This window comes from Leuciscus leuciscus, assembly GCF_965113295.1.
Source record: "Leuciscus leuciscus genome assembly, chromosome: 3".
NCBI classification, from domain to species: domain Eukaryota; kingdom Metazoa; phylum Chordata; class Actinopteri; order Cypriniformes; family Leuciscidae; genus Leuciscus; species Leuciscus leuciscus.
The window spans coordinates 47,817,352-47,829,780 of record NC_138727.1 but is presented as its reverse complement, the minus strand read 5'-3'; the positions used below and the strand labels follow the sequence as shown (position 1 = coordinate 47,829,780).

General features: G+C 37.7%; 1 protein-coding gene and 1 long non-coding RNA gene across 2 annotated transcripts in view; both read right to left on the bottom strand.

Annotated features, from left to right (window-relative positions):
• Positions 1 to 10,912, bottom strand: part of tbc1d9 (TBC1 domain family, member 9 (with GRAM domain)) — a 36,124-nt gene extending 25,212 nt beyond the window's left edge. The window contains exons 1-4 of the mRNA XM_082164271.1: positions 10,276 to 10,912; positions 4,464 to 4,574; positions 2,140 to 2,258; positions 705 to 933 (exon numbers count right to left, since the gene is read on the bottom strand). Of these exons, the coding sequence (XP_082020397.1) occupies positions 705 to 933; positions 2,140 to 2,258; positions 4,464 to 4,574; positions 10,276 to 10,396 (580 nt within the window). The 5' untranslated portion in view covers positions 10,397 to 10,912. The remainder of the gene's footprint in view (positions 1 to 704; positions 934 to 2,139; positions 2,259 to 4,463; positions 4,575 to 10,275) is intronic.
• Positions 5,558 to 10,264, bottom strand: LOC309494849. Its single transcript, XR_014204450.1, has 2 exons — positions 6,596 to 10,264; positions 5,558 to 6,110 (listed from the first exon to the last, which is right to left on the bottom strand). It is a non-coding gene; the product is annotated as an uncharacterized lncRNA (long non-coding RNA).
• Positions 10,913 to 12,429: the final 1,517 nt, after the last annotated feature.

Sequence of the window (12,429 nt, the reverse complement as noted above, 5' to 3'; positions counted from 1 at the left end):
GATGTCTAATTCTATTTCATGTGTTCTGAGTTATTTACACTGTTAAAGAGTTTCTCATGCTAAACACGGCCAAAGTTTAAAAAAATGAGTTGGATGTATGACATAGTATTTCTGTGCCAAATACACTCCTTCAGGATTTGTATTAGTCTCGGAAAGTTTTTTCGAGTATGGCCCATCATAAAGGGCGGAAGTCCTTGTATGGGCACTTCTCCTGGAAGAGCGCGCGCACACACACACATCAACCAGAGCGAGAGCACGGGCAACGCCCATCAATGTGCTTCGTTTTGGTTGCGGAAGCCGTCAGCAGCTCTTTCATTTTGGTTGTGAAGGAAAGATAACCTTGTTCAGCTTCCCAAAGAACCCAGCGTTAAGGGAACAGTGGATGCAGTTTGTTTTTCCAGGGCAGCAACGAAGTTGTGCAAGTGTGTTTGTTTGTTCCCGGCATTTTGGTGACAAATGTTTTATAAACAAGGCCCAGATCGACGCTGGATTTGCAGATCGTTTGAATCTGAAAGATGGAGCGTTTCCAGCGCTAAAATATCCCGATCATGAGTCCGAATTGTAGGTGGAAAGTAACAACAAATGTCTGTGTTTTGTTGGCAATAGGAATGTAAGTGCATATAATGAACAACACAAACTTGTAGTGAATCAAAGTTATCCAGTGAATTGAATAAGGTCTCTTGATCTCCTCATGCCGTACTCACCCTCTTTCCCGAGCAGGTATGAGTAAAAGCAGAGGTGGTTGATGCTGAGGTACAGCCAGCCCTGTCGCGGCACCTTCCCCTTCCAGTAACTGCAGGAGTAGTAGTTCACCAGCTTCTCCTCCTCCGGCATGCCGAAGAGCTTACGGAACTTAGCGATGGCCTCCTTGAACTTGTCCGTGTCGTCATCCTCTTTGATGTCGTGGCTCTTGTTGTATTCTGCTATAATGCCCTGGACGCAAAACACAGACACATGTGAACACCGACACGCAAACTCGTGTGACTTCATATTTCAGACAAAATTTGGAGTTCATTTTGTAAGTTCAGAACAGAAAAGTTTGCTACGGCTGGTAAACCCCTTCGTACTACCATTGGTCAGTGATGATTATGTAATAGGTAGGCGTGGCTCTGAGGCTCCGCCTTCTTTGACGTGAAAGTTGATTCATTCTGTTCGTTCTGTCGAGGTCAGATGTGAGTAAAAACATGGTGAGCTGCTTTATAGCAGAAACTGAAGTTGTAATCCTAATTGTTTTTTCATGTTTAATATTGTACAGCTGCTTGCTTTTAAATAATCTAGTGTATAAAGTGCTATATGAATAAACGTGAAGTGAGTTGACTGGAGTGCCGAATTGCAGAGCTGGTGCAAACATTTCCACGTCGCTATGATCAGATGGTTTCTTAAAGTCCCCCTGTGGTAAAATCAAGTTTTTAATGTTGTTTATATGTCTATGTGGTGTGTTTAATGTGCTTTAAGACAAACCATGTGTAAATTCATAAGTCGACGCCATTGCTGAGTATTTTCTCCTTAAAACTGCAGTGAACCAAAGACAGTCTCAAAAACACGGTTTGAAATCGCTGGTGTTTCTGACGTCACAAACTACCTTGTAACCAATCAGATCAACGTGTGATCATCAACGAGTGGATCTCTGAGCTGCTGTGAGTGAGTGGAGGCGGGGCTCATTTGCATATTAATATAACCACATATTAAATGAGGCAAGGGTGTCAAGTTACACTGAAGCTATTTTAAGGCACGAAGACATTTTTTGCCAGGAAAAAACTCTTAAATATGTCATTTTGGTGATCAAAGATGAATGAGTTTTAAAGAATAACATTATTGACTACAGGGGGACTCTTCTCTTCTCACCCCTGTCATTTTTATTTTATTTATTTTGTTACTGAGAGTAAAGCGCGCAGCACACATTTACATATTCATCTAAACGTCGCTCTCAGCAGCGAGGGTGATGTTGGGATGTTCGTTAACAGTATATCACTGCAAAGATATTTCCAACTTCTTTTACCCCTAAGCGAAGAACGAAAAAAACCTTTGCATTCAAGCATTAAAAAAAACAATTCTAGCAGAACCCAATAACAAAAGCAAGACCTTTACAAGTACATATAAACCAGGGTACTGGAAGACAGTTTCAAATGTTTGTCAGACCTGTATTTTGCCCTTGACGAACGTGGTGATGTCATTCTCGTTCTCGAAGATGGAGAGCGTCTGCAGCAGATTCTGCTCCAGCCATTCCCAGTTCTCCGTGATCTCCTTACGAGAGCTCCCTGCGAGAAACAAAAACATTTTGGCACCTCTTAGTTGTCAAATACTACTAATCCACCAGTTTAGGATAATACATTTCATTTGAAGTGTTTATCCGCAGCTACTTCATTCGCTTCCAGTACTGAACAGATGGGTCCGGATTCATCATTTAATTAGCTCTGAATTAGCACAGCTCTCCTCAGGCAATGAATCAAACACATTACTGGCAAGAGAAATGATTCTTTAAGATTGCTCTGTGACAAGTGCCCTGCAGATAGGTAAAGATGGAAATACACTACCCATGTTATTTGACATTTAACCACAACTCAGAAAACAAATACAGTTGTAGAACATAAACATCCATAAATGTAATATAAGATTTTATCATTTTACATTAATATAATATAATATAATATTTATTAATATGATATATATTATTTATAAATAATAAAATAATATAAATATATTTATATAAATATAAATAATATATTAAATGTTATATTAAATATTACATATTTAAATTATTAAGTTTAATATTAAATTGTAATAATAATAATAATAATATTACATTTGTTTGGTTGTTTATTTATTTATATATATATATATATATATATATATATATATATATAATAATTTTAATAATAATTTTATCATCTTACATTTATAATATATATAAATGTATTAATATTACATATAATATATATTGTAAATAACAGAATATATGCATTATTATTATTAATACTTATATATTTTATATTAATATTAATGTATGTGTATATAAATAGATAGATAGATAGATAGATAGATATTTATTTATTATATATACACCCATCTACCCACCCATCTATCTCTCTCTTTGTATGTAATATTTAATTTATTTAATTGTTTCAATTGTTTAATTGTTTATTTAAGTCTCAAAATACCAATGTACTGTAAATGCAGCCAAGGATTATTTCTAGAATATGCATCTAATAGAAATACAGTGAAAATGCCAAGTCATGCTAAACCTTTCACAGAACACATGCACCATCTCAGAGCAGGCAAACGGCTCTCTCGCCTTAAATTAAGACATTTACCAAATGGCTTGCAGCAACCAGAGTAACAGCTCGTGAAATATGAACCAGCATTCGCAGTTGCCCCTAAACCAGATTAGCTCAGAAACAGAGCACTCTCCGCTCCTCTGGGAAGACAGCGCTTTCTTTCGGCTTCAGACATTATGCTCTCGGATAGGGTCGGATAATATAATGGTGAATACTGTGTGACGGTGATACAAATGTTGTCCACTCCATGTTGTCCCTTCTCTTAAGAACATGCTCTTCAATGTCTGACCATTTTCATATTTTTGCTCTAGGATAACTTTAGATAGCTTTATTATCCCTCCACAAATTACATACTAATAAACTTCAAGCATTCTTTAATATATTTCTTTGTTTTTCATTTAATTTTTTAATATTTACTGGATTTTTTTTTTTTTTTAAGTAACTGAAAAATGATTTAAGGCTACATGACAATGTGTTAATGTGCTATTTATTTAAAATGAATAATTTAAATAAGTTTATTTGTATTTTTAAGCAATTAAAAAATATATTACCTTAAATTAAAAATAAGGTTAAATAAAATTAAATAGAGAAATAACATCATAAATGTGTTGCAATTGCAGTAGTTGTGCAATAAATAAACTTTTGTAGTGAAACTGGTATTGAGAAATTCAGAAACGTTGGTATTGTGACAGAACTAATTCCATGTCTCTTGATATGCAAATAACAAAGTAGACCTGCAAAAAAAAAAAAGATCTACGAATCTATACTGGTTGACACATTTGTACCATTGCATGCCACCCAGGCCTAACGATTGGTTCCTGACATGGCGCTTAGTTTCAGTGCGTATTGCTGCTGCCTAACATAACCAGAGGCGCTCTCAACATAAGTGCTCTTAATTGCACATTAACCGCGCTCGCTGTCCTGCATCAGCAGACTCTTTGCATCCCTGCACAAATTCCAATTCCTAACAAACCGTGGCTTTGCTGAAGCATTGATTCCTGCATTGAAGTTCTGAACCTAAACTGAACTTTAAAAAGCCGAGGCAGTAAGCGAACGTCATGAGCAGCGTTTCAAATCAAAAGTGGATTGATTTCCACTAGGGCATGAGGTAATGCTCCGGCAGCGAGAGGCCATCAGGGAGCAGGCGGGATGTGAGGGAATATTCCAGAATGGGAAGCAGTGTGTTACCGTGGGCGATGGTCCAGTAAACCAGGGAATCGGGGGTCTGGTAGAGGATCCTGTACGGGGCCACACGGGCACTGGAGTCCAACACCACGTCAAGGGTGCCAACCAGCAGACCTGAGGGAAAACAGACAACACAGGCTCAGGATGATGATGATGCTAGGATATCAGTAGCCTAAAACAGGAGAAATCAACAGTACCTGCAAAATGAGTTCATTTTAGACAAATGTGAGTGGAGGCGGGGCTAATTAGTTTCGATCAAGCTATTTTAAGGCATAAAAAAATCTATTTAAATATGACATTTTGGTGATCAAAGATGAGTTAAGGAATACAATTATTAACTACAGGGGGACTTTAAATATATTTTAGTTTAATTTATTCATTAGTTTTAGCTCATTTTACAAATTGTTTTTATTTAAGTTAAGGGATCAAATGAAGACTCAACGGGAACATTTCCTGAATTATTTGTAAAATATTCCTAAGACCATGTTAAGCTCACAAGCATGAGAACGTTAAGAAAGAGGTGTTATTGTATATAGAATATTGTAGCTGCTTGAGGAACAAAAATGATATTATGGCAAATTTGACTTATTTCCATGATTTAGTTCAAACTGTATATTTCAAAGAAGCGATTCATTTCAGCATTTCGCAGTAAAGATCTTCAATCTGCTTGGTTATGGTGGCTGTTTGGTCAAACTGATGGTTCCTTTGACTGAATATACAAGTGTCACATGATTGTAATATGCTGATGTGAACAGTTGTGCTGCTTCATATTTATGTAGAAAATGTGATGCATCTTTTTCAGTATTCTTTAATGAGCAGAAAGTTCAAAAGAACAGCATTTCAATCATGACTGCTGCTGCACGAATAGGCATCCATAAATCCAATAGCAGATCTAGGCAGGTGGAGCTGGGGAGGTACGCGCACAGCACGACTAGCTTACAGCAAACACTGAACCAGACTGTTTAAATCTCATTGGCTGCAGGATCAGCAGAAGCCAATCAGCTTGTGCCTTGCGGTAACAATGTGATTGTTTGCAGATTGCACGTAAAGGACAGATCAGTCTGTGCCATCTAGAGTTTCATGACTGAATTAGATACTTTTAAAAAGAAATCTTTTGTTTTGCCGGCTGCTTGTAAGGCCCCTAGGCGAGCCTGCAACCATTGTTAACTGCTTTGACGACTCCACCTGAGGAGCATTAGCATTGCCGGAGGGCGAGACGGTGCTAATATCAGTGTCAGAGCATCAGACACCACACACAGAAACACCTGCAAAACCTGCAGATCAGAGCAGGAGCTTCTACCTCAGGCATCATCACGCTCTCTTTATCTCCAGCTCGCATTCTCGCTCTACGCTCAGAAGGTGGAAATACAAAACCTACAACATTTCACAATCCAATGTGGATTGGACAGGTTCATCCGTTTGGAACACGCACAAGCAAAAATGGGATTTAAGAGGTGGGAAAGAAAAATGTGAAGGTGTAAAGAGAAAACCATACTTAAGTAAAAGCAGAGATACCTTACAGCGCCCTTGATTTATTGCACACAAAAAACAGCCTCTTAAACGTCCTCAGAAAACACAATAAACAATGAATATGTCTCCTTGTTATTTTTCCCTGACACATTCACAATCATTAGGCTACTTTTGCCAGTGCTTTAAAGCAGCACTCAGTAGCTTCGGGATTTCTTCGCTGTATTCTCGCTTTTTGCTCGCAGGTTTCTCTCTAGAGCTCCCCGCACAGCTTCGGAATAGATATTTGACAACACTGTTGTAAAAACTCGTTGTTGATTCTCAGACACCAGAGGCTATAGATCAACGACATCAAAGCAGATGGGACGTTCTTTAAAACGTCTTCTTCATTCGGGTTCGAACAGCGTGAGGGAGCGCAATAATGACAGCATTTTAGCAGATTTCTTTTGGCCGTAAAGCAATTGTTTACATCGCGAGACCTGATATCACGCGAGACTTCCTGATGCAGCGGCCGGCGGCCCGCCGGCTCAAAGTTGCAAGTGCGTATTTTCCACTCACGGGCACCAGGGGGGTGCGAAACGACCACCATTCAACCCGAAATAAGTAATATAACCATTCCAATGACTCCGAAGCTGTTCAGTTAAGGTAAAAAAAGTTACTTAGTTCACCTTTAAGGCAAGCTTTATGCATGCGCTTGAGCGTGAGGTATATTCCGCCCCCCAGTGGCCTATATGAGTTTTTGAGTCTGTAAAAAAAAAAGTTAAAAAATTTTTTTTTAGGTAATATGTAAGGTAATCTTTTTTATTTGATAATTTATTTCATAAAATTGGTATCGAAAAAGGTATTGTTCAGGAACCGGTATCGAAGTCAAAGTATCGGTATCAATATCGATTTTTTTTTAACAATACCCAGCCCTAACAGTAACTAAATACAAATTACTCAAATACTGGGAATAACATATAGACTGATGATGAACCATGCACAATAAAACCAGGAATGTGTATTAAGAGATAACATAAATGTAGTCGTTTTTGACGTAAAGTCTCTGTGACTCTGTGATTTTTCCCAAATTTGAATGCGTGAACAGGGATCCACCAAAACAAATCTGGCTTTCCGTTTTTTCTCGAGCTCATGTGTGCAATAACACCCCCCTCCTCCAGAACACATGACTTTCTGTTCCTGCTTTCATATGCTCGGATGAGCCACGGTTTCCTTGGTTGCGAAACAAGAGAGCAGAGATTTGAGAATACTGTAAGGATCACATGATCTATTCAGTTGCAGAGATATATTCGGTTGTTTATTAGTCTTCGTGCCCACAGGTAACATTCAACACATTCTTTAATGAACCTTCTCCAGTGCAAGTATTTCAGGTTTCCCTGACAGGCAAAATCAAACAACAGCCTTAAATATGTCAAGTGTCACAGTATATTGATATAATAACATTTAAGAAGCTAATTAATTTACAAATGCATTCAACATTCAACGTTAATGATTCAATTTCTTCTAGAAGCATGAAATATTCTACTCTTGGATCATGAATATTAACTAAGCTGCATGATTGGACAGTCCCAGAACTCCTGGCATAATTAATATTCACGCACTATGTCTTAAATTCATACTGTTACACAGTAGCAACGTCATTTTATATTAAGGTGCAATCCCATAGATTTCATGCAAAATCACTTTAAACTCCATAATGAATATGGGCAACAGGATATGAGGTCATACTCTAGGGTTTTTGTATTTAAATGACAAATAAAAAAAAACATGTAATAATAAACACTATTATACACTGCCCATTTTGACAAATGTAGTAGGGCTTCACTACACAGCTTTTCACGGTTATGCTTGTGTTCCCCTGTTCACATGTACATAAATCCTGGGAACACAATTCAATCAGTCCAGCAATTCTGATGTCTTGTTAGGACGTTTGGATGAGGAGTTGTGGGAGGAACATTTCATTGTTGTCTTTTCTCTTTCTAAATATAGGATGTTCTGCTCTCAGTTGAATTCATTTCTGCTGAGAGACAAACAGCCTTTTCAGCGCAGGGACAAAATCCATATCCAGCATCAACCTGATACATACAACTGTATTGGATTGTATAAAAAAAACAAAGGAGCTGTTGTCTTTACCCGTATTTAACTACAGGAAAGAAGTTTGGCCTCCTACTGATATGCCTGAAGCCTTTAAATGGCCTGGACTGAAAGGCAACTGTGCTGGATACCCCTATTATGCTATTTTAAAGGTTCCTAATTTTTTATATAAAGAGTCTCCAACAACTACAACAGATTTACATGCATGAAAAATGGCAAAAGAAATTCTCATAATAAACACTGACTGCAGCATCACCTCTTTTATCATAGTGTCTGAAACGGTTCGATAAAGGAGTCAGTTTAAGCCCTGCTCTGATTGGTCAGATGACCCAGTCTGTTGTGATTGGTCTACTCTACTCTGATTGGTCAGAAGTATTATATTGGTCAAATATAATCTTTAAAGGTCAAAAAGGTTGAGAATCACTGCTTTAGAGGAGACACATGTGGGAGAATTTCTACTAAGATTTAGATAAGACCGAAGCAAACGTCTCCATGTGTTCTACATGTAATCTTACTGCCGTCAAGGAGAAAGAAGCGAGTTCTCAGTTGTAATTTTTTGCTCTTAAATGGAAGACGTAGAAGAACCTATGCTCTAAATGAAAATAATCAAAGCAATAACACAATTTATTTTTAAATCATCTACACAACTACATATAGTCTTTGTTCATTCCACTTTTTCTCTAATAAAAAAAAGTCACGTTTAAATAAAATTCAGAAGATATTCCGGTTTGATGTATGCAAACATACCGAACACATACATGTGCTTGTTTTTCCTAATGCTTTTTTTTTTGGCCAATCGCCGGCTACCCAAGACTCTCCGGGTCAGTCTTCTGGGCCGTGCCAGGCTCACTGACTCTCACTGGCAACTGGCACACAGCTCGCACATTTATGTAACAATGACATCATCTTTCCTCGCTAGAGTACGCTTTGTGTCTGTCTTTTCTCACTGACAGACACAAAGAGGAAGGCGCACAAATCCCAGCAAAATTTTGCCTTACGATATTTGATCTCTGCTATCATCCACACCAAGTTTTACCTGTAAACACCTCGTTTTTCAAGAACTCCCCTCAAGGCTCCAGCATGATATCTGTCGATCAGAGATAAAGAGGCTGACAGAGAGCGCCACACATACCTGTCCACCTATAAACACTGGCCAGGTCAGCAGGTGAGATCAATAAAACACATTTCACAACCCCAAACCAGATCAGCTTTCTGTCTAGGGACAGTGATAATAAACTGAACCATACGGAGCCTGTTTGGCCACTAATATCTTACTAGAAGGACTTTTAATGGCTCATTAGATGGATCTCTATACCGCTATACCAATTAATAAACCAATATTTGGTCATTCTGATATTATCAAAGCAACTGAGTTTGTGGAACAGTACTAAAATCTACTGAAATTGAATTCTAAATTAAGCATATTTTTTCACTCAGCCAAACTGATATCTAGATATAAGTCTCAGCCATTGAAAAAACGGGTCAACCACTGGTTATTACAGCCACATTAAGAAGCATCCAACAAAAACAATACTAAAATGCATTTATGTGGTGCTTGAATCCATCTATACATCTCTGCATGGCCTGTTTACAGGGATGGAAATAATATGATTATGAGGCTTTTAAGATCCACATGGGTCTATATTGGCCAATATGCACAACCATACATCAATAGCACACACTAAATAGCCTATATGGAAAACTTGACTCTGATTGCTCAGCCAAGAGCCAAGTATCAGCAGTCTGAATAATAACTGTTGTCAAGAGGAACACTGTAACTGGCTGGAAACATACTTTCTTGTCCTGTTCAATGAATATTCAAATCAATCAATATTTCATGTTAATTCAAAATCTAACTTAAACATTTTCAAAGCATTAGGAGTTTGAAAAATTAAAGATAATGGATGATAAGCAAGTTTTGCACAAACTCGTCCACGTCATTACAGCAAAAAGTAGACATACTAATAAATATGAAACATTAATATTTTTAAATTATGCTGATGATAAAATTGGTAATAAAAATAACGCACTACATTGGGAAAATGCCATATACATTAAACAAATAATTAAATATATTATAATCACATCTGACCACACAGGTAAACGCGCACGCGCCTCACCATTCACGCGGCGCTACCAAAACCAGCACGCGTCCACGTGACTGTACAGGCATGAATGAAATACACCTGTGCATAAGCTGTCATCATAAATAACACGAGCATACAAAGAGTTGATTCAGTAATCATGGCTTTACCTGCGAGTCCTCCTCCGCCGTCTCCATGGCCCTTTCTCTTCTGCAGGATGAAATACGGGTTCGCTCTCTCTGTCATCCATAACGCGCTGGCCAACAGCACCTCATCAGGGTTCACCCACATCTTCAGCTCGAGTACCTCACGAGGACATTAACAAATCTTATATACGTGGTCCAGTATAGAGTCGCTGCCCAAAAGCTTATCCAAGCGTCAAATCGCGCACCCGATACAGCCAAGCGACGCGCTTCGAAGATCCGACGGCGATGTAACGTTATAGCAAAATACTAAGCTGTCAGTTGGCTACAAAACTTAGTGTGTCGAGCAGATCGATAAATATTAAAATATGTGCATTTAAAAATGTATATAATCCTCCTGGAGCTCCACAAGACGCACGCGCGCGCGCACCTCACACAAATAATAACACCATGAACACCTTTTCCTTAAGGACGACAACGACTTTAACGCCTAGAAGAGCCCTTGAAATGCAGAACTAGTGAGTTCCGCTGATTCATAGTGAGAGACAAAGCTATTTTCAGCGTTTACACGAGCTAATGAAGCACGCAAAACAAACAATGCCTAACATCTCAGCCGTGTTTTATTGATGCTCAACTCACTAGCGCCACTGCAGCAGGGACGGCGGCGCGCGCTCAGCCTGCGTCATGGGCAGGCCATTGTGACGTAGTGATTGTGGGCGGAAAGTACGATTGCTCATAAAAAAATGAAAAATAAAAAAAGATTGACAGTTTATCTTGACTGAAACAAAATAAAAATATAATTTAAGGATCCTTATGAGCTCAAAATGGGTCCAACTAAGGTATCGCTATCAGTACTGTAATAAAAATAAATAAATAATAGCCAAATGAATACATGAAAAATCATAACTCATTATTAGACTTTATTTATTTTGCATGTATTCATCTGGATATTATTTATTTATTTTATTACATTAGGCCTATGTTATACACTTAATTTCATATTTGGTTGGTTCAGTTAATCAAACCCTCAATAAACAAATAATGTAATGTACACAGTATTAACACAGTGTTGGGTTGATCATTAATCATTGATCATGTGTGTGTGTATATATATATATATATATATATATATATATATATATATATATATATATATATATATGCATATTACATACACACACACATTTATATACGCACACATTTTGTAGATTATATGTTTATCAGTCTTGTCAAATTAATTAATCGTGATTAATTGTATATATTATTTATATACAATATACATATATATACATATAGTGTTGTCAGATGTAGTAATCACATCTAACATAAAGTATATACAGTGTATATATATAGGCATATTCTAAATGTGTTTGTTAGGCCTAGCATTTTCTTGGTTCAATTAATAATTTACATTTACATTTAGTCATTTAGCAGACGCCTTTATCCAAGGCGACTTACAAATTATAAACCCATCATTAAAAAAAAATATGAATGTGTCTCTGCTTATTGTCTTGAGTCTGGGCCAGGGATCCCTCAGTCAACTCATGTGCTTGATTATCAAAATATTGACAAAACCATAATGATGTCATGAATTTCCAATTGATATTTTACAACAAAAGGACACACATTCTATTTTTGCAATTGACATTTAACCGGTTGGGTGAAATTAAAACCCTCATTCTACACAAATAGGTCAAGTAAATAAAACATAGGCTGTTGTTTGCATGAGGTGTTTCCCCGTCGAGTGGGTTTACATGTACGTGATACGATCTGATCTGAAGTGTATTTTTCCATGTGGCTAACCGCTGTGTTACTTATAGGTTTAACACCCCTGCTCGACATGACAGGTGGTACAGGGTGAAGTTCAAAAGGACGAAGAAAAACAACCGCATAAGCAACCACAACGACAGGAAAACAGAGGTGCAAGCAGCATCATGCATCTATTACTGAGCTCCTGCTGCTGTGGTGGTTCATCAGCCGCTGGCGGGTGAGAGAGATCAAGCTCTTTCCTAACTAAACCACAGCAAGAAAACAAACAACAAACAAGCTTGTGTTGGCGGCGCTGAGGAGGCTGAGAAGGAAAGTGGTGTGAACTTGGAATAAGTGATAATGTACAGTCAGCAAAATAAACCTTCACGGGGCATTGTGCTATCTTGCTTAGATTAGCTTATTAGCTTAAAG